The sequence below is a fragment of the Paralichthys olivaceus genome, chromosome 5 (assembly GCF_024713975.1).
Source record: "Paralichthys olivaceus isolate ysfri-2021 chromosome 5, ASM2471397v2, whole genome shotgun sequence".
In the NCBI taxonomy this organism is placed as follows: domain Eukaryota; kingdom Metazoa; phylum Chordata; class Actinopteri; order Pleuronectiformes; family Paralichthyidae; genus Paralichthys; species Paralichthys olivaceus.
In genome coordinates, this window is record NC_091097.1 from 1,560,001 (window position 1) to 1,575,635 (window position 15,635).

Sequence of the window (15,635 nt, forward strand, 5' to 3'; positions counted from 1 at the left end):
AACCATTTCCACTTCACCTCCACCACAACGTTTAACTGAACCTCAGAGAAACACAGAGAACATGAGAATCAGGCGGTTCACTCCTCAGAGCAGCAGCTTTTCACCTCGAATCATTTAACAGCGTTCATTCACTGATTTCAGCAAAATGAACCCGAGTCAGTTCCTTAGATTTAATTTCATGTTGATGTTGAAGAGAGAACAGACAAACTTACATATATACTGTAAATAAAAACAACAACACACTTGGCATTAACAGCTGAATGAACACACATAAAAGGCGAATCAGAATAATAATTTACACATGTTCTGTTAAAACCGCAGGAATGTTGATTCTCCACATTTAGATCTTGATCTGCGTTAAACACCGTGAGGAGGAAACGCTTCAGCATCCGATGGTTAATGAGTCAGTTTCAGTCTCATGCTTCAGCTGTGTCTCAGTTCAGGGGCTCGGAGGACACAAAGTCCACCTCCTCCTCCTCCACCTCCTCCTCCTCCTCCTCCTCCGTCGGCCTCGTAAATCACGAAGGCGTCGCCGACCCATCCCGCTCGTGTTGCTGTTGCCTGGCAACAGAGCTGAAGTTGGACACGATGAGAAAGTTTTAATGCCCCTTGTTGTTGTTGTTTTTTAAAAATGTGAACCGTCTCAACTCTCGCCAGCGACTTTACCTCTTTTAAAAAAGCAGTTTGTCAGTGAAGCGCAGTGAATTCTCGTATTCGAATTATTGTAGGACATTTCGAAAGTGAGCAGACTCGTCGCACTTCGGCCGCTGAACTGAGACACGTCTCATACATGCATGTGCGTGAACGTTGCGCCTTTAAATCAAGCAGCTGATAAAGATCGACAGAGACACGAGTAAAACCAGGTCTCGTAACCCAACAGGTGAGAAGAGCGGCCAGAGCTAAACCTCCATCCTCCATCTTAGATCAACACAATGAGCTCATGTACATGCATCCATCACTGCACCGCTACACGGAGGCTCAGATGGTTTCAACTGGTGTGTGTGTGTGTGTGTGTGTGTGTGTGTGTGTGTGTGTGTGTGTGTGTGTGTGTGTGTGTGTGTGTGTAGACCTGGTTGTTCTGACTGTCCATCTGTCTGTCTCTCTGTAGAAACATGTCTGCCCGTCTCAGTCTGTCTCTCTGTAACTGTCCGCTTCATGAAACTCTCCATTATCTGTTATTCTCTCGACGTTCTGTTTCATCCATTCGCTCCACGGCTGCGTTTGTCCGAACGCGCAGTTCGTTGTTGAGTAGAAGCAGAAACAGTCGGAGGACTCGCTCGACGATGAATCTCTGCCAGTGAACATCAGCACACACACACACACACACACACACACACACACACACACACACACACACACACACACACCAGCTGTTCCAGTGGGAGGTTTCATTTACTCAGCTGTTTTTCATCCATTTTTAATTTTTGTTTTCTCCTGGTCGTTCCTCCTCACTCTCTCTTTGAGCAGCGATTAAGCAGAAGCTCATTTAGACGACCAGAAGTCCTTTCATGTGACTCACGCACATAAACTACAAGGAGTCACACGAGTTAGTGACAATGACTGTTTGAGCGTTAGAGATAAAGAACAACAGACTGGTTCCTCCCACGATCCAGAAATGAAGACGCTGCCATCTTCACACATCTTGGCGTGGAGCTCTGGAACTAATTCAAACCAAATGATTCCACGTGTGCCATCCACTAACATGGAGAAGGCATGGCTTATGACCTATACTGCATCATACTGACCTTGTTTTTGTGTACAACTTCTCTTTTATTCTTACACATGTTATCACTTTAAAACCCTCAGGAAAAAATATCTTACTTATCTTAAGTAATGACACTAATGGACGAACTGTACAAACATTATTATTATTATAACATATCTATATTGTCTTATTAGCACATTAGATTTTACATGATATATTAACTCGAGGTGTTTTTCAGATTCTTCCTTTTCACCACATTTCATTAACGACGGCCATGTTTGTTCGTCGTCTCCTTCTCGTCCTCTGTCGTCCGTCCTGTTCTTCACCACCTTTCATTTCTTTGTTTGATTTTGTGACTTCAGCCTTTGTTTTTAATTTTGTGTTTTCCCCCTTTTTCTTCTGTGTAACTCTGTGTTCTGTTGTTTGTTTGTTCCGTGGCGCTGGTTCACTGTCGGCTGGCTGTGTGTGTGTGTGTGCGTGTGTGTGTGTGTGCGTGTGTGTCGGTGTGTCGTCACGGTGGCTGTTATCTAGGTTTGGCCAGCACAGTCATTTGCACTCAACAGTTTCAAAAGATACCGCTGGTTCCCCCGGCGACGGTTGCCCCTGCCAACGCGGTAGTCAACGGCAACGACACCACGTTCCATCAGATCCATATCCTGCCTCCACCGCCTCCTCCTCCACCACATTCCCATCAGCCACTGCTTCCACTTTTTACTTCCTTTGGCTATAGCAGGTCGCCCGTGACAACCCCACAGGGAGACACACCCACTGCCCCAGGTACACACCCCCTTTTCATTATTATTATTATTATTATTATTATTATTATTATTATTAAAACTTCAAGGGATGCTTTCCGCTGGTTTGTTTGATTACGTCTCTGATGATAAACATTCTATTGGTCACGTCAGATTCTAATCGCTGTTGTAAATGTCGGAGGCATCCATTAAAGTTTTATTGTTATGGATCATTATTTATGTAATTTATGTGTTGCTCATGCTGTGTAACTTTTGTTTTTCTGTTGTTGCTGTTGTCATCTTCATAAACGAGAGCCAGAGGAAGCTTCAGGTCGGATCAGTCTGTAGCTCAGTATCTGACTCATCCAGTCACACAGCTCAGGTCCAGAAAACATTTTCCTTTAAGGGCTCAGATTGTAATTAAATCAAGTTATTTTCCTCCTGATATTAGAATGAAAATCCATCTCTGTGTTTCAGGTTATTTATGGACGGCATTTCAGCTCGTCTGTCACTGAGAGAGGAGTATTACATTATTATTATTTATTACAGTATTACTTGACAGAGATGTCAAGAATCAAGTGAAGTAGTCACACAGGATATGGAATGAGGATAGAATCATCATTTTGCCAGAATAAACAGTTATTTTATTTAATAATTTGAATAAAGTTGTAATATTACAAGAAGACAGATCCATTTGGACTCGGAGGAAATGTTTGGTCGTGGTCGACTTTGATTTTAAAATCCAGAAGGGCGCAGGTTCTCCTCCCTGATATTATCACAGATTTTAATCTTACTTACGAACTTATCGTTGTGACATCACAACATTATTCTCGTAGAGAACAGCGTTGCAGCAGGAAGCACCTCCACGGTTGGTAGAGTAACGTGGTGCAGTAAAGTAGAGACTTAACAGGAGAGTTTTTCAAGAACAGATTTCAGCTGCGAAGGGAAATTAACCATTTTACCCCAAAACCTCATTTCACCTGAGTTTATTTGTGTTTGAGTTATTCGTCCTTTTTCGGTTTATTTTTTATCCCTTCCTTCCTTCCTTCGTTCCTTCCTTCCTCCCTTCCTTCCTTCCTCTTTCTTCCCTCTCGTCATTGCTCCTCGGACGACCCTCCTCGTTTCATACACTCACATACCCAACGCACAACTTCCCCACCAGACACTTTTCTGTTCTGTCCTTGTCCCGTGTGTTATCGTCATGTCTGATCATGTAAGTGCCACTTTACCCACCGTGCACTTTTACCCTCAGTGTGAGAGAGAGAGAGAGAGAGAGAGAGTGTGTGTGTACATGTCTTTCTATGGTTGTTGGGACATTTCTTCAGATGAGTGTTTGGTTTTGGTTTGTGCGAGGGTTGGGGTGAGTAGACGGTGATGGTTACAGTTAGGGTAAGGGGACGCATTATGTCAACCAATGTCCTCACAGCAATAGAAAGACAGAGTGTATTGGTTAAGGTTAGGGTTGTGTGTGGATGTGTGTGTGTGTGTGTGTGCGGTTCTGCTGAGCGGCAGGAATAACTGAGTCAAACTTTGTTCTTATAAAAAGTGAAAATGTTTGTAATTATTTGCTGAAACAAAGAGTTTGAACATGAACGGGTGATATTTTCTGTAACTCCTCTTCGCTCTAACCAGCTCATAATATTATCATTAGACACACGTGCATCGATCTCCGAGTTTAAATCCTCAAGCGTAATTATGTCAAACACACAAATGTGTTGTGGGAAAATGTCACCCGGAGTGTTTTGCAGGTAAGGTCCTGAAACTCTGAACCCTGGGAACCTTCACTCGAGGCCATTTTGTCTCCTCCAGGGAAAGTAAAACTCAATTTCCTGTCGCAGAGGAAAACATAACGACTGACAAATGAAGTGAGCTCTTTGATTTAATCAGAGGAGGCCAAAACAAACTGAGACCCGTCCTGTGTCCGAGGTCGCCTGGAGGGATGCAAAATGGCCACAGGAAGGCGCTGTGAAACAAATGGAGTGTTTTTATATATGTGTGTGTGTTTCTCCAGAGCTCTGTGGGTCACTCCCATAAACCATTTATAATCCCTCGTTAAGGTTATAATGGTTTATGACACTCTCCAAATGCACTACAGCAGCTCCATTCAAGGCTTGACATATATAATCACACACTAACGGATGCATTATATATGTATGTGTATGTACATTATAGTATTTATGTGTATATACACAGATATTCATGTTCTGGATTTATTTATGTACTATGAGTATATAAATGTTTTCATATATCTATACACAGTATATGCTGTATTTTTTTCTGTGTGTGTGTGTGTGTGTGTGTGAGTATGAAAGTGTGTGAGTATGAAATTCCGTCAGCTCCTCTCTCGGCCCCTCTGTGCTTCACTCAAACTTACTTTTGACCTTAACTTTCTAAAAAAACCGCCACGTGACAGAAAATCAGGCCGACGACAAAGTTCGTCCACGACGATATTTTTCAGTCGGAGCCGTCAAGTCCATGATCGGTCAACATGTTCCACACGCTTCAGTTTCTAAATGGAAAAAAAACCATGATTCTAGACGCGGTGGAGAGAAACACACGAGAGAAGCTAAATCTAAACGTAACCGTCAGAGTCATGTGACGAATATATTTTCCATCGTCATTTGGTTTTTTTGGGGCGAATATTCGGGCAATTCTGTCATTTTTGCTGAGAATAAACCCAGGAACTGTCACTTATTACATATAATATATCTTATTATATACTTTTATTTTTTAATTCAGTCCCTCCTGACTCCTTCACTCTCTCTCTCTCTCTCTCTCTCTCTCTCTCTCTCTCTCTCTCTCTCTCTCTCACCCTGATGATGGCTAAAAACGTCAACGCTGCAATAATCAATATATTTATATGAAGAGTGGCTCGAGCTCGTTTTGGCTTCAGGCCCTTCAGTGTTTCAGCTCAGAGTGAGATCGTTAACCTCATCACGAGAGACTTATAATAATATACATCCATCCATCAGTCCCAGCGGACACTGGGCGAGAGGCGGGGTGCACTCAGGTCGTTAGGGTGTCGATTGAGAGTCTCCAGTTAAACTGATGTCTGACCGTGGGAGGAAGCCGGAGACACAGAGAGACCCCGGCCGACCTGGGATTCGAACCCACACAGTAATAACCACGAATGGCAGCAACTCGGCGTTAATATTAGTAAACTTAAATTCATCAGAGACATAAAAAAGCTCGTTTAGCAGCGTATCTCCTGGACGTGTCTCCTGGACGTGTCTCCTGGACGTGCGAATAGGCAGCTGCACTCTAACACGTTTGTCATTCAGCTCAAGAAGATGATGATATGTTTCTGTTAAGTTTTTCCGTTGCCCCGACACGATAGCTCTGCTTCCTGGGCCAGTTTAGGGTCGCTAGTGGCTAACACTGGTGTTCTGTGTTGAAGGTTGTCGCGGTTCAGAGGCAAGTCCTCACAGCTCTCCTACCCCGTCCAGCGGGCCCCATGGAGGCTCCAATGAAGAGATCTGGGTACTGCGCAAGCCAGTGGCAGGTAACGAAGCCGCGCTGCGCTGAGCCCTCAACTCCTGACTCCTTAATCTCTGAGCAGGGGTCAAACAGTATCTGACATCCGCTCAAAAACTTTCTGACTGGCTCCAGCTTTCATCAGAATCCATCCGTGTCTCTGTGATGATGTGTGAAGGCTTTCAGATACTCTTTGACCTTTGACCTGCTCCTGACAGTCTCCCATGCTTATCCCTCCATCTGAACTCAACTCAGTGGCCTCAGTGTGTAGGACTGCAGCCATCTGCATTGGTCGACAGTCTGTGTGTGTGTGTGTGTGTGTGTGTGTGTGTGTAACTGGGCGTATGGAGAGAGAGTGTGTGTGTCTGTTAAAGTAAAAGTTGTGTCTTGGTTACGTCTCTTCTGTTTGTCCTCCAGTCGTCCGACAGTCTGTTCCTCCGTCCATCAAGTTCATCAACCACACGCTGCCCGGTGCATTTCAGTGGAGAGTCACACCTGTTCCCACGATGCTTTGGATGTTAGCTAAACCACTGTGTGTGTGTGTGTGTGTGTGTCTCTGTGTGTGTGTGTGTGTGTGTCTGTGTGTGTCTTTGTGCGTGTGTGTGCATCCATTCATTTGTTGCACATGTGCATTTCTATACACAAAATCAATACATTTTGTTTGGGTGGTTGCATGTGTGTGTGAATGCATGTTTGTATGTTATGGCTGTTATCTATATGTGTGTGTGTGTGTGTGCTTGTGTGTGTGTACGTGTGTGTGTGTGTGTGTGTTACAGGTGGGGACCGCAGCAGTGTGGGCAGCTCTGGCAGTGTCACGAGCGTGAGGTCATCAGGCAGCGGTCAGAGTGCTGGCAGTGCCACACACATCCTCCATGCACAGGCCGAAGGGGTTAAGGTACAACACACACACACACACACACACACACACACACACACACACACACACACACACACACACACACAGAGCCGTGATGTTGTTAGTCTGAAGCTGCAAGAGAAGCAGTTTTTAAAACATCCAGAATCAGAGCTCAGTGCAGCTCAAGTCTTCTCTCCGTCTCTTCTTTCACTTCTCATCAGCGCTCACACTCGAAGCTTCAGAACTGACGTTTGATTATGTGAATAATGTCGCTACGCTCGTAAATCTACCTCATTTTTGTGTGTTTCTGAATGCAAACACAAGAAGGTAGCCAACCAATTTCTTTCCCCGCCGAGGGAACGTTGTTCTGCGAGGACATCGATGTTCTCTGAGAGCGACTGTAGCTAATTAATTGTGAATATACGAACAGGAAAGTTTCCTGCAGACTGAAGCGGTAAATAATATATGAAGCTCGATCGTGATTTACTGGAGTTCGAACGGCCTTAAAGGCAAATTATTTAGTGATCATTTGTGATGTGTCAGGTTAAAGTCGTACAACGTTAGTTTTAAAATAAATAATCTGAATATCGAATATATAAAAAGTTAGAATCAAAGAGAGGGCAGCCTCACGTGGTCTGATGTCACCAGAGACTCGTCCAAGACAAAATGAAAACACAATTTCACAAACATTAGTGTAGATATCTTCCCCAGGAGTTGGTGGAGACCAAAAACTGAGTTAATTCAAGTGTTCGGAACTCAAATCGAATTCTTAACATTTTGTGTTTTTACTGGATACGTACATTCATCATAGTGCTCTGATTGGTCAAAGAAATCTAGTCATGTCACTGCAATGCAACAAAATGTAAGATGTGTGTGTGTGTGTGTGTGTGTGTGTGTGTGTGTGTGTGTGTCTCTGCAGCTTCTCGCCACAGTCTTGTCCCAGTCGGCCAAAGCGAAGGAGCATCTCCTGGAGCAGTCGAAGTCTGTAGACCAACCTGCAGGTAGGAAGACGTGATGAGAACCAACCAGTGAGAGAACTGGGTTAGAAAAACAATATCATCATATCACACACACACAGACACACACACACTGACACACACACAGACACACACAGATCCTGGCTGGTTTAACAGACAGATGGCCAAGGCAGGGCATGTAGGAGGGATTACAGACGGGTGTGATTGGTTGAGAACATGTATTATATGTTGGAAAGTGAGAATCTGATTGGTGAAGCAGTGAAGGAGACTGACCAGAGACCAGTTCATCGATGGACGGACTCATCTGTTGCCCGACGCTTCGCTTCTCACATCTTGACTAACGTGCCAATGATATCTCTCCCAGCAGGTTCCGCCAGCTCCTCTCGGACGTCGAGCCAATCGGGGTGTCCCCTCCACGAAGCGCCGCCTTATGACGCCGCGGCAACCAGGAAGGGGGAGGTGCCAGGCGAGGGGAAGGTAGGACAGTACCACAGATTCAGTCCACAGAGACACAGTGAGGAGAAATTCACCAGCATGAAAGTCACGAGTCTGTAACTGCAGCGTGATGAGAATGTAGCTCCTGAGTCACTTGAACAGCGACACTCTCCCACTTGTACGTGCACACACAGACACACACTCACACACACACACCAAGATGTCCCAGTGGTTTCTCTCGCAACTGGCCTCGTCCGTGCTGCGAGTGTTCGGATGCAGCCACGATACGGTGAGTGTGAGCGTGGAGGATCCTCGGAGCTGTCCTAATGAGTCTCTGGACGAGGAATCGTGTATGTGTGTGTGTGTGTGTGTGTGTGTGTGTGTGTGTGTGTGTGAGAGAGAATCCTGTCCTTCTCTCGTTTATCTACGACCTGCTGTCCATCCTTACTCACTCCTTTTAGTTGCAGCTTTTCTTCTTCCATTGCAGAGTTTTTATTTTTTTGCAGAAATAGATATTCTCCAATTCAAACGTTGCTCGGTGCACCTCAGGCAACTCAGTGTGTGTGTGTGTGTGTGTGTGTGTTGGCTGGCTGAAAGGTGCCCAGCAGTATACATGGTGTGTGTAGTCAGAGCTTACACCATGTACAGTAGTCTGACGTTTACTGTAGCGTGTGTTTTATATGTGTGGAGACATTTATGTTCATGTCACGGAGCATATTTAAATAGCAGGTGGTTGTGGTAGTTTTGTGTGAATCACTTGCGTGTGTGTGTGTGTGTCATGTAAGCCATGTTCTCATGGCCATCTGTTAGCTCGTGGTTCCTCGGCGTCCTAATATTCCCCTCGACAGGCTAAAGAGGAAGAAAGAGGGAGAGGAGCATCCATCAGCTTCTAGGGACAATGTGTCAAAAGGACGAATGAGGAAAAAGATGGAGGGAGGATGAAAAGAATAAAAGTGTCAGCTTCAACATTTAGAACAAAAACATTTCAGGAAACTACGTCAACTATTCCAATCAGCAGCAGCGTGAGTAGAAGATTAGAAGCAGGAGAATATTTGAGTGCAAGCGCAGGATTTTGAGTGAGAGCATTAACGTGAACTGACTAAATGCTGAAAGCAGCTAATGCTAGATGGCTACTGACTTGGTTTGACGTAAACTAAACCTGATAGTCCTGCTGTTATTCCATCATCCAGAAAAGTGAAAGGATTTGTCTTTGTGACATTAGTGCAGAGATACAGAGGTAAAATAGCGACAGATCTGAGAAAACGGTCCCCTGCTGTAGTAACTATATTGTGGTTTGTACTCGGCCCTGTCGAGGAAGCGTGGCTGTTAAAGTAACAGACACGGTGCCAGTGACCGCATCCCCCCTGTCTTCTCTCCCGTAGAGCTCAGAGGCCGTTGTCCAATGGCTGAGCGACTTTCAGCTGCAGGTCTACGCTCCAAACTTCGTGGGCGCTGGGTATGACCTGCCCACCATTAGCCGAATGACCCCAGAGGTAAGGCACCTGAACCCTGACCCCCTGAGGTCGCAGCCACCTCCAAGGACCACAACGGAAAACATTGGGATTTGTGCTGTCCTCGATGTTTTCCAGATGCATGTGAAATAAACACGATTAAACCACTCAGACAAAGTCTCTCAGCTGTCCTCTCCCTGCCCTGACCTCACCTGGTGTTGACCTCCTGACCCCTTGTACCCTTGAAACTGTCGTCACTGCACCGGTAGTCCAAAAAAAAATCAAATCTGTTAATTAATGTAAAGCAGTTTTCCAATTTGGAAATAATAAGAATAAGAAGCCTTTCCAAGGACCAGCTGTGTTAATTGTTGCTGGCTGTAGCTTCATATCCAGAAATTTATAATGATTCAGTTGCTTCAACAACATGAACTGATGAAAACAAACTGCAAAGCATCTTATACTCTTTGCTTTCATTCATTTTATTTCACTCAAAGTTAAATGTTGAAGTGTGCAGATAAATAAACGCAGCTTAATTTACGACAGATGTAAAAATGAATCCCTGCGCCCCCCCCCCCCCCCCCCCCTGACCCCCCCCTCACCTTCTACACTGCTGCCCCTGCTCCGAGGGACGGGAACGACTCTGCCACACTCACCTACTAACAAATAATTTATGGCCTTTATAAATTATTTGTGCACATGAGCTCACTCCTGTTGTAGTTGTGCATGATGAAGAGTTCAGGGCTGAGCTGACCCAAAAAAAGATTTGTTACTGGAGGATAAAAGTCCTCGTCCCTTCCACAGTTTGTGTCACATCTGTATCTTATGTATGAGTAATGCAGCTGTGTGTGTGTGTCTGTGTGTCTGTCTGTGTGTGTGTGTGTGTCTGTGTGTGTGTGTGTGTGTGTAAACAGAAATCGTCAGTGAGTAAGTTTATTCACAAAAGAAAACATGGACTTGAATATAGATGTGCTCACGGAGAATTGGATTTTTTTATTTTTTTGACTGCTTCCTTTTCCCCCGAAACATTTTTCCTTTGCTTCCTTCGCTTTTTTCTGCTACATTTTCATTTCTGCTCTTTTCTCCTCGACCGGCAGAATCTTCCATTAGACGTCGCTCTGCCTCTCGTTTCTCTGTGTTCGGGGTTTTTCTGCGTGTGTTGATGAATGAATGACGGATGGAGACTGCTGGCGTGTTGGAGGTTCCACGTGTCACTTCTGTACCTGCTGCAGTCCTCACGTGTGCGTGTTTATGTGTGTTCAGGATCTGACTGCGATTGGAATAACTAAACCAGGTCACAGGAAGAAAATGACCTCAGAGATCAACAAGCTGAGCGTCACAGAGTGGCTGCCTGATCAGAAACCTGTGAGTAAAACACAAACACGCACATGATGACCAGAGACGTTTACCTGGTAGAGGGTTAGACGCTGACGGCACATGACCACTTCCTCCCACTATCCAGAAAAGTTATTTCCGGTGTTCCTGCTGGACAAAATAACAGTTTGAATGTAGTAGTTGGTACAACTCATTATAGACTGTAAATAAAGTTGGACGACGCGTCTTCACTTCCTCCCACTTTCCAGAAGTGAAGCCAAAATATCCCGGAAACAAACGCCTCCATTTTGTGCGTTTGGAGTGTGTGCAGTGATGATCGGGGGATGGAGACCTATACTGCAGCCAGCCACCAGGGGGCGATCAAGACACTTTGGCTTCACATTTGCGGAGCAGTCATGTCGCTCATCTTTGTTTACAGTCTATGGTTATTATAATAGTTCTAATGGTAGATCTGTTAATTGGTGATTGGTTTATTGCTGGCTAGCCTGGTGACCAGTCATACTCCTGGTGTTCCTATAGGCCAATCTAGGAGAGTGGCTGTCTGCCATTGGTCTAAACCAGTACCACCAGGTGTTAGTGCAGAACGGCTACGAGAACATCGACTTCATCACTGACATCACTTGGGAGGACCTGCAGGAAATAGGCGTCACAAAACTGGGTAAGTCGTACAGTTATACTCCATGCTGCATTTTTTACTTTGGAGTATAGAGTCACCTCCTCGATAGTTACAGTTACCCCTTCGAAGCATCAGAACGTCATCACGACTACAGTACTGAAAGTCTTCCTCAAAGTCTTTTCTAACAAACGGAGCTGCTGTGATGGTAAAAACTTTACTGAGAACCGGGAGCTAGCAGAGATAAGTGGTTAGTGGTGGAGTGACTCTACATTTATTGAGGGTTTCCAAGGTTTTACACATTATAACACATCATGTGTTCAAGATATTCCTGGTCTGGCGTCGGCGTATTTGGTTGGAGGGCGGAAAGAGGAAAGATTATCATACAAATCAAATTTGGTGTCTGTGAGCAGCATTAGCAAGTTGAATAGAAGCAGCCAAATTAAGTTTTCTCCATTGGCTGAGCTCAAGTCTTAGCGTCACGGTGAGAAGTTCAGACATCAACAATTAGTCACATTCTACTTTTCCTAACTAAATAAGACCGTGGTTCCTGTCTGTTGATGATAAAGGCCACCAGAAGAAGCTGATGCTGGCGGTGAAGCGACTGGCTGAGATGCAGCGCGGATCAGACGGTCGGGGCTCCCTCCGAAAGAAGCCCCCACCAATCGCACAGCAGCAGGAAGTCGCGTCCATGGACAGCCCGCCTCCAGAGGGTGAGCAACAGATGACAGTTTAATCAGGATAAACTTCTAATAAGATCTAAACTTCTGTATCAGTGAGATCATGCACTGGTCAAACATCCTCTCCTTCTCTTTAGAGCTCATGTCTCCAAAGATGAGCACCTTCCAGGACAGCGAGTTGAGCACCGAGCTACAGAGTGCGATGACGCAGCCATGTCAGGAGGTCAAAGCTCAACGCACACGCAGCGTCAGTAAAGACCATGATGAGGTGACGGCAGGAGGTGGGGGAGGAGGTACTGGCCCGCCTAAGAAGGAGGCACGGACTATGAGGCAGCAGAGTAGCCAGGGAAGCACCTCCTCCCACAGGGGCAGCGCCTCCTCTCAAGGCAAACACCGTCACTCCCACTCCCATTCCCAGCCTGCCCCTCCCTACACGCCGCCTCACACTCCCACCAAGTCTAGAACCTCATCTTCCTCCTCCACTTCCTCCGTCCAGAGCACAGCTTCCTCGCAGTCCAAAACCAAACCTCAGTTCATCCATGGGGAGAGACCTCAGTCGCCGCGCTCACACCCCCCTCAATCTCCGACCCACCGTGGCGCTCCGGGTCCTCAGCAGCAGCAGCAGCAGCAGCAGCAGCAGCCGCCTCCGGTCCAGCCACCGCAACAGGCAAACCCTCAACATCACCCGCAGGCGCAGGGGGCGGAGGTCCGGGAGAGTCCGCAACCACAGGTCCCTCTCCTCTGCCTCCCGCCAGAGGCCGAACTGGCCGAGGAAGAAGGAGCAGAACCCTCGGCGCTCCAGAAGAAACGTGCACACAGTCTCAACCGATACGCCGTGTCGGACGGCGAGTGTGATGACCGGGCAGGACGCGGAGGCGGAGGAGGTGAAGGAGAAGCGGATGCGGCTGTGAGTCAGAGCTCGATGGTCGTCAGAGGGGAAGGAGGTAAATACGCCACAGTGACCCACCGCGTCAGTCGCAGCCACTCTGTCCGAAACCAGGACAAGAACGCCAACCGCAACCAGACGCTGTCCTTCGCTCTGCGTCAGAAGAAGAAAGGCCCACCCCCACCCCCGCCCAAACGCTCCAGCTCAGCCATCTCCAGCTCCAACTCCAACCTGTCGGACGCCAACGCACAGCAGCCCGCACTCACCACGACAGGCGGGATGCTGGATGTGCCTTACCACCAACAGCGGCGAGCCAGCGATCTCGGAGTGTCCGTGGAAGCCGGTGCTGTGGAGACGAACAGCATGGGTAGTGTGAGGAGCATCGCCGCCATGTTGGAAATGTCTTCTATAGGGGGAGGAGCCAAAGGCATGGCGCTGCAGAAGAACTTCCTGCAGGTATTGTGGAGAACACTTTGTCTGAGTCATTGAAGGTGATGATGTCAGGTGTACATTGTTACTGATGTTGTTGATTCGCGGTTGTGTGTCCACCAGGTGGGAAAAACGCCACGCGACACCATCGGTCTGGATGGCGAGGTGGTGAACCGACGGCGAACCATCAGCGGCCCCGTCACTGAGTTGGTGGCAGCCGCCAGGCGCAACCAGCCGACTCCCTCCGCTCTTCCATGTCCCTCCGTACAACCTGAACCTGAATCCTCCCCTCCCGCTGTAAATTCGTCCTCGCCACACCCCCCGTCCTCCCCCCATCCGAGTTCTGGAGGCAGCGGCAGTTCATCGGAGAATCTGCCATTTGCAGAGGAGGGAAGCTTAACGATCCGCCGCCAGGGCCGAGGAGAAGGAGAAGGACAGGTAGCTATCTATATACATGTATATATATGTGTGTGTCAAATCTATCTCTCTATCTATCTATCATTCTATCTATCATTTTATCTCTCATTGTTCTATCTCTCCATCTATCATTCTATCTCTCTATCAATCTAGCTATCGTTCTATCTATCGTTCTATCATTCTATCTATCGTTCTATCTATCATTCTATCTCTCTATCTATCATTCTATCTCTCTATCAATCTAGCTATTGTTCTATCTATCCGACTATCATTCCATCTATCTGTCTATCGTTCTAATTATCTATCTATCGAACTAGCTATTGTTCTATCTCTCGTCTACCGTTCTATTTATCATTCTATCTATCATTCCATCTATAATTCTATCTATCGTTCTGTCTATCTATTGTTCTCTCTATCCATCTATCAATCGTTCTATCTATCTCTCTATCGTTCTATTGTTCTATCTATCGTTCTATTATCGTTCAATCTCTCTATCATCTATCTATCGTTCTTTCTATCTATCTATCAACCTCTCTATCGTTCTATCTATCTATCGATCTATTGTTCTATCTATCTATCGTTCTATCGTTCTATCTCTCTATCCATCTATTGTTCTATTTATCGTTCAATCTACCTATCCATCTATCGTTCTTTCTATCTATCTATCAACCTCGATATCGTTCTATCTATCTATCGTTCTATCCATCTATCGTTCTATCTATCGATCCAGCTATCTATCTATGTATCTATCTATTGTTCTGTCTCTCTATCTATCTATCATTCTATCTATCTCTTTATCTTTCTATCGTTCTATCTATCCATTTAGCTATCGTTCTATCTCTCTATCCATCTATCGTTCTTTTTATCCATCTATCGTTCTTTCTATCCATCTATCTTTCTTTCTATCATCTATTGTTCTATCTATCTATCTCTTTATCTAGCCAACGTTTTATCTCTCTATCCATCTATCATTCTTTCTATCCATCTATCGATCTTTCTATCCATCTATCGTTTTATCTCTCTATCCATCTATCGCTCTTTCTATCCATCTATCTATCGTTCTTTCTATCCATCTATCCTTCTATCTATCGTTTTATCTCTCTATCCATCTATCGCTCTTTCTATCCATCTATCTATCGTTCTTTCTATCCATCTATCCTTCTATCTATCTCTTTATGTATCTATCTATTGTTCTATCTCTTTATCCATCTATCCTTCTATCTCTTTATCCATCTATCCTTCTTTCTATCTCTCTATGTATCTATCTATTGTTCTATCTCTCTATCTCTTTATCCATCTATCGTTCTATCTATCTCTTTATGTATCTATCTATTGTTCTATCTCTTTATCCATCTATCCTTCTATCTATCTCTCTATGTATCTATCTATAGTTTTATCTCTCTATCCATCTATTGTTCTTTCTATCCATCTATCATTCTCTCTATCCATCTATCTATCGTTCTTTCTTTCTATCTATCTATTGTTCTATCTCTTTATCCATCTATCCTTCTATCTATCTCTTTATGTATCTATCTATCGTTTTATCTCTCTATCCATCTATCGCTCTCTCTATCCATCTATCGTTCTATCTATCTACCCATCTATCCTTCTATCTATCGTTCTATCTCTATCAATCTATCTCTCTA

At 45.3% G+C, this 15,635-nt stretch overlaps 1 protein-coding gene across 11 annotated transcripts in view; it reads left to right on the forward strand.

Moving 5' to 3' along the window:
* caskin1 (CASK interacting protein 1) overlaps positions 1 to 15,635 on the forward strand; it is a 60,546-nt gene that overhangs the window by 38,236 nt on the left and 6,675 nt on the right. For 4 of the 11 annotated variants that reach the window (XM_069525011.1, XM_069525009.1, XM_069525013.1 and 1 more), the window contains exons 11-21: positions 2,237 to 2,482; positions 5,837 to 5,941; positions 6,690 to 6,808; positions 7,689 to 7,770; positions 8,111 to 8,223; positions 9,564 to 9,674; positions 10,893 to 10,994; positions 11,484 to 11,622; positions 12,147 to 12,290; positions 12,395 to 13,599; positions 13,696 to 14,010. In XM_069525011.1, coding sequence (XP_069381112.1) covers positions 2,237 to 2,482; positions 5,837 to 5,941; positions 6,690 to 6,808; positions 7,689 to 7,770; positions 8,111 to 8,223; positions 9,564 to 9,674; positions 10,893 to 10,994; positions 11,484 to 11,622; positions 12,147 to 12,290; positions 12,395 to 13,599; positions 13,696 to 14,010 — 2,681 coding nt within the window. The remainder of the gene's footprint in view (positions 1 to 2,236; positions 2,483 to 5,836; positions 5,942 to 6,689; positions 6,809 to 7,688; positions 7,771 to 8,110; positions 8,224 to 9,563; positions 9,675 to 10,892; positions 10,995 to 11,483; positions 11,623 to 12,146; positions 12,291 to 12,394; positions 13,600 to 13,695; positions 14,011 to 15,635) is intronic. The other 7 variants (XM_069525012.1, XM_069525010.1, XM_069525016.1 and 4 more) reach the window with 6 other exon arrangements.